Source organism: Branchiostoma belcheri, unplaced genomic scaffold (assembly GCF_001625305.1).
Source record: "Branchiostoma belcheri isolate BF01 breed outbred unplaced genomic scaffold, Haploidv18h27 scaffold79, whole genome shotgun sequence".
NCBI lineage: Eukaryota > Metazoa > Chordata > Leptocardii > Amphioxiformes > Branchiostomatidae > Branchiostoma > Branchiostoma belcheri.
The window spans coordinates 750,061-756,867 of record NW_017804453.1 but is presented as its reverse complement, the minus strand read 5'-3'; the positions used below and the strand labels follow the sequence as shown (position 1 = coordinate 756,867).

General features: G+C 43.4%; 1 protein-coding gene across 2 annotated transcripts in view; it reads left to right on the top strand.

Moving 5' to 3' along the window:
• The window catches only part of LOC109485898, a 16,573-nt gene that overhangs the window by 6,470 nt on the left and 3,296 nt on the right, over positions 1–6,807 (top strand). For both annotated transcript variants that reach the window (XR_002141157.1, XM_019789581.1), the window contains exons 2-3: positions 1,899–2,057; positions 2,710–2,840. Coding sequence is in view for 1 of the 2 variants with exons in the window: in XM_019789581.1 (XP_019645140.1) it covers positions 1,921–2,057; positions 2,710–2,840 (268 nt within the window). In the remaining variant the exon portion in view is untranslated. The remainder of the gene's footprint in view (positions 1–1,898; positions 2,058–2,709; positions 2,841–6,807) is intronic.

Below are 6,807 nucleotides of genomic sequence, written 5' to 3'. Positions count from 1 at the left end.
CAATTAGGCGCGATGTTAAAAACAACTCGTAGCACTAGGGGGAACTAGAGTCTCCTGATCAGTCCACCTGAAAGCGCAAAAGCCGTATACTAGCTTCGATAAACTGGAAGAAAAAGAAATTGGAGATTGTCACAAGGACAAGAAAAGTTTTCAAACCTTCTGTAGATATCTTTTCTAGAGTTTTTGTTTAGTAGCTGTAGCACAGCCAAAGAGATGGTCTAACGTACATATATATGACGTACCATATACAACAGGCCTAGGACCGAAACATTCTGGCTGAGAATGCACCAACCTATCAAGTTGTGACAAGCCCATAGTTACTTGTAGTAACTGTGTGGGCGGACCTTAATGACTTCGGTTACAAAATCCCCCTCACTCTTCCTGTCACTTCACTGCATTGAAACGTATATTGACACACAGAAAACACACAATTTCCATGTGTATAATTCTACCTAGAGTTTGGCTACATCGCGTTCCAAAGTCTACCTGGCAGATATGATCAGACATCTTCTTCTTCATCATCGGGTCAGTCACCGAGGGAATACACGGGATCACAGGGATCACAAACTAAGCCTGGGCAAAAGTTATTAGATTGAGATAAGATAATCTGATTGTACTAACAGCCCTGAAACTATTTAGCAAAACGTCCCAATAGATCGCATCGCAAATTGATCCACGCTTTCTAAAGCTCTTAGCTCTGGAGGCTTAGCGAGGAATGTAGTCGTTAAGATTGCCTGGTATTAATGAATGGTAACAGAAGCAGTCCACCGGCATTATAAGCAATCAGTAAATCCCAATAGGTCTTTTCTTTGAGGGGTGAGTGGTAAATTTGTAAGCGACTGAAATCTACTTACGTGGTAGATAGATTTTTCTGGTGTGTCGGTTTAAGTTCCACAAACCGAGTATCACCATCTTACCCGGCTTTTGATGATTTTCAGAATGGCTACGACAATAAAGATTATACCGGTCATATTACGAACAAATTGTCTTAAGATTAACTTCTTGTCATTAAAAAACAATTAATGGTTCCAGCCTTCCAGGGAGTCGTCAACATCATCCCGGACTCATCCCGGACCCATCCATGTGGGTCAAAATGCTGTTAGGCATGATATAATATCGACCCGCCTTTATTCCCCATAGGATAAACATAATTTCCTTTCAACAAAAAGGTTAATCATCATAGCAAGAACCTTGCCCAGAGTTGACTACGGGATTGGCGCTGATTGGTCAGTTTTAATTGAATTATTATTTCTTTATTTCAGGCACTGCGGCCCATGAAAACCATATACATTACCAAGACATCGACGATCTCATACCTTAATGAAACATATAGTTTCTTTTTTTATATTTTTCTAAAGACTGTTTTATTCATTTTGTGAAATTCTAATTAATTTTGTTTCCTACTGGCTCCCATTTGGCAACAGACATGTATGTAGCAGGGAATTGAAGAAATTAGACAACCTTTTCTGGGATCGTTTTGGGACCTTTGACCTAACTCCCTGTCAGTGTCTCTGCGACAGACCGAAAACAAAACCTCCGTGTAGGAGGTAACAATATGGAAGGTAGAAAAGTGATCAGTTCCATCATATCTCTATACACTATGTCATAGCTGACTAGACACACCTAGTTTTTGTGACTTGCGCCGTCGAATGGCCGAATGTTAGGCTAGCGGGCAGGAGATCGAGATGTCGAGGATTCGATGAGAAAGGCACTTAATACGACTTTCCTCACTCCACCCAGGTGTAAAATGGGTTCCTGGAATAGGTTGGAGAGGTAAAAGTCAATAGAAGGGCTCTGCATTCCAATATCGTGCCCTAGACACAACGGATCACCAGCCCAGTGGCCGTACGGCTTCAAAAATGTTTGTGCCTACCTTTACCCTTTTTATCCTTTACCAGACACACCATCATCCCAGTCACGATGTTTGTGATGACGGTACTCCTGCTCTTCGCCACAACCCTCATGCTGCCGGAGGATTCAGACGCTTTACCGCCGAGCGACTTCCTGCGGGCTTTCCTATGCGCACAGAAGAAAATAAAACAGGGCTCATGTTACTCGTAAGAGACATTTTACTATTGTCTATCTTATCTTGCTTTTGGCACCTGCTGTCTGGGACCTTTTTTTATCTCATCGAAATAGTCAGCGCTTTTACTGAAAATCTTCTGGCTGAATTTCAATGCATGTACATGATGCAGGCCTCAGTCTAGATTTCTACAATATTTTTTGTTTGCCAAATGAAAGGGAATATAAAGGAAACGATGCACATTTAAATGTATGGACACACGCTCACATCTAGTTTTAGCACATGGTAGTTTATATCGTAGGCAGAGTCATTAAGAAATGATAGCAGTAAAATCAAGCCCATCTTTCCATGAATACTTTCGTCATCTTGACTTTTCAGTTGTCACAGATTCGGGCTGTGATTTGTTTTTCACTTTTTTACACAAAGACATAATTATGACCATTATTCCGTCAACGTATAATCCACAAACACATTGAAGCCTGCTTGATGTGAGTCCGTTCCAGACAAATTTCTTGCTTGCATGTGCCAGTGTCCCAGCGATTTCACCCCCGGGGGCGCTTTGATCTCGGGGAGGAGGATCATATGAGGGGCGAAATCTCTGCGACACTGCAGCAAGGCAAGGAGCTGAAAAGTTGCAACATGTCCATGCAACATGTTGCAATTCTGTCAAACCTTTACCCCTTCAGGTGGGAATGGGGAAGAGACTACCGATCCATTCCGTTTGCCAAGAGAGGAATGGACCCCAAGCAACTGAAGGCGCTGTGCCTGCTACAGTATGGACCCCGAGTCTGCGACTCACCCCTTCTCAACATCAGATGTGAGGCTAACAACATGCTCATTTCATCCTTCATAGTTACTTCCGGTCCGGGTTATCAAAGTATTTTAATGGATGGCTGAGATGTGGGTTTCTGTATATGTTCGTGGAGACAGAGTAGTTTGACAGCACGTGGGTGGGGGAGACTGACAGGTAGAATGACAGGGGGTCAAACGTTCAGACACAGGAAATGAGATGAGCTTGAAGGTCATGAAACACAAAATACCTCCCGAAATATAAAATCTCTAATTTTTTGTGGTTTATCTATATGGAGCTACCTGCCACTGTGAGTGGGCTGCTTTCAGGGTGTGAGAGATCCTGGATCCTGTGTCTCCGGTCAACAGAAGCCGTTCCTTGAAAGAAGCCCCTGTCACCCATTCAGGACCTCCGACCGAAACTCACCTGGAATCAACCCTATTCTAAATATTTTAATATTCCTATTCTACATCCTCTTCTAATCCATTCCAATATGACTATATTGAGATTAATCTGTCAAAGTTCATAGTCGGCTGGTGCCGTGTGGAATCAATGGTACGGAATCTTGCATTAGGTGACCACATAATATGCACATTGTTCTTTCTGTAACGTTATGCATATAAGCAGCTCCGGCTAAAGTTTTGTATCCACATGTCGTCCGACGTCACGTACACCACTGTTTCTCTGCCACACATTTTCTTGTGTTCAATCTTGCACGGAGACACAGCCCGTTGCCGAGGTTAGCTGATTGAGAATGTCCCACCTGCTTCTTCCTCTTCCTGGACCGGGGTCCGAATCGCCTTTGTCCTAATGAGTTACATTAATGAACCACCTGTGGCCCCTGCGTTCTCCCAACGACCCAATTCTGCCGAACACAATTAGCAATTGAACCAATGGTAGGGTAGCAATAAGCAATCAGCCAATGAGTGAGCGGTTGCATTTCTACGTTTTAACGGGTGTGGGCGGGGCTACGGGATCGGTCAAGGATATATATAATGTCATTGGTTGGTGTCATATCTGCCACTACCTCATCACACTTTTACACACCCCAATTACTCTGGAAATCATACACACCCTACGGAGCATCGAAATGAATTAGTACATGTTCGCTGCAGTAAAGATCTAGAAAATCGATCTTCTTTGGTCTGATAATAAAGTTTGGTGAGATTGTATACAAGTAATTCAGCGTACGAGCTTTCATCATTTATTATCCCAACATTGGTCCAAAATGAGCAATCAAAGATTCAACAGGTGCCATTATTGCCTACCACAGAATCAATACTCACCAAATCAACTCAAAACAGAAGTTTGGAAACTTGATTTCGGTCGATATTATCTCCGTGAATACTTCATCAATTGTATTGTATTATGCATCATTGGAAATATTGTTTATTGCTAAAGATACATAATGGAGCGCAATTGTTTAAGTATTCACGAAGATATGATCGACCGAAATCAAGTTTCTGAACTTTAGTGTGGGGCTTATTTGGCTGAATTGCTGAAATTCCCTAGCCTGGTGTCCAACCTTGTACAAAGACGAAAGAGATTCGTTAACTGTTATTATATAATAATAGGCTTTCATGCCAGGTTAGAAAGTCCCTACGCCAGACCCTGCATTGGATATTTCTTCACTTTTGATTGTGTGGTGACAAATTCGGTATCATTGTAAAGGATCGGATATTATTGTACAGGCTTCCCATCCGTACATTGTTGTACAATTGGTAAACGGAAAAGTGAATTGATCGAATCTATTATATAAAGTTTTTGACCTTTTGCAGCGCATTTCACCATGTGGATCATGAAGGTGTTTCTAGCTAATGAGTAGACCCAGTTGGGTTTTTTAACAAGCCTGGTATGGGCTCTTTCACATACGTATTAATATTATTGCAATCGGAAGTCCTTCTAATGCTTCGGTCCCAATTGAAAAAAGGGGGCCTGCCGGGTAGTCCCCGGGCTGTTTTATGGCACCTTCGGGCGTGACCCCTACGTGGCCCCGCGGGACACCCTGCGGCTACCGGGCTATTTTGAGGCCCGGCGGGGACCCGCTGACAACAAGACGCCGTGACCTCACCCTGAGAATACCGAGAGATACCCCTCCGATTGCCGTCAGTCCACCGGCACACATTTGTTACGTCACATTCCAGAAGAACAGAATAAAGATGTGTACTTCGTAAACCCGGGTAAAATGTGTGACGTTTACATATCAAATGATCACAACAAAAGCGTGAATTCTGCATTACGTATAGGTCAGTACAAGACATCGTCAGAGAATCTGCCGGAGACCGACCAAAGAGGGTGACAAAATTTTTAACAAAATGCTACTGAAGGAAACTTTGAATTGTGACCACGACAGCGGATGCCCGACCGACTCCTGAGCCCGACCGGGACCGGCCGGGGCTAAATTCCCGACGGGCACCGGCGCAATTGGGACCGAAGCATTAGTCGTGCAGGTCTCGTTCACAATTCAGCCGTCTTGGCATCGAAAAAGACTGTCTTTGTCTTTGTTTAGCCTAATTAACGTTATAGATTCTTCGACATCAAAATTGCACGATAACCTGTGATGTATGTGACCGCACGGTTGCTCGGTCTATTTGTCATGCACGATACTGCACAAGTCGTGGCATATCGTAAACTCAGCCGACATCTCGGTAAGTCGGGCAAAGTGGTCCTTATCTACATTTTACAGCCAACAAAATTATGCAAACTGCATCAGTGAGGTCATCAGGCAATTTCCTGAGCAGTGTTTACAACCCACATCAAGTACTATCTTCATTTCCTCTTCAGCTCCGGCTGACATGTTCTTCTCTGTCCACAAGGTTTACATAACCGCGGTTAACAATTGGACTTACCTCACGAGATTTGGAGCATGGATGACTTTTTTGAAAAACGCCCTAAATAGACTTTCAGTAAAAAATATGTAACAATTTCTTTACATCAGACTGTTTGGGTGTTGTAGAACACAGACCTAAAATGGGTGGGGTCGTGGGGTCGTGTGGTGCAGTCGGTAGCGCGTTCGGCTCACACCCCAGAGGTCGTGGGTTCGAACCCTGCCCATGTCACCGATCTTGTGCCCTTGGGAAAGGCACTTTTCACGACTTTCCTCACTTCACTCAGGTGGAAATGAGTACCTAGCTTCGGTTAGGGACGTCCCTCGGATAGGACGTTAAATGGAGGTCCCGTGTTTGGGAGAGCAACACCCCACGCACGTTAAAGAACCCACCGCACTTATCGAAAAGAGTAGGGGATCTTCCCGGTGTGAATGGTTCAAAACCTTACAGTCCGGTCTTACGCAGCTTGTACATGTACGCACATGTACAAAACTGGTGTGTTACGCCTAAAGGCGGTTTACCGGTTATGCGAAACAAACAAACAAACAAAATACCTCTCCATGAATAAGTATCCTCCTGCGAGTTGACCACATGAGTTGAAATGTTAGTCAGGTGTAAGCCGATGTTGATACGTGACTAACTAGAAAGGCCAATATTTGCTTAGGAGCAAATACAGCGATGGCTTCACCACATTTTACGACATGGTAGGGAAAGAATGAGAAACACAAGGGAAAACAATGATTTACATTGATATAACTATAATATGAAGTAACATACAACTAAAACAACAGTTGGATAGCTATTCCCTACATTATTGGTTAGGATTTTTAATTGCATAATGCAAACTGTTGATTTTCAAAATAAATAAAAACGTTCATGCCCCGCACTCCAATGCTGGAGCAAGAAAGCTTGAAATACCTACCAAAACACTTGAATACAGACATACTGTCAGTATGAAAATGCTCTGTGCAGGTGTTAATCAAGTTAAATCCCAACAGCCAATCAGCAAGAAATGCTCTGTGCAGGTGGAAATGCTCTGGGCAAGTGTTAATCAAGTTAAATCCCAACAGCCAATCAGCAAGAAGAATAGAGGAAAGCTGCATGCCTATTGGTTGATGCCCTGCATTCCATTGTGATGACTCATGCCCAAACGTGGTACACAGCAC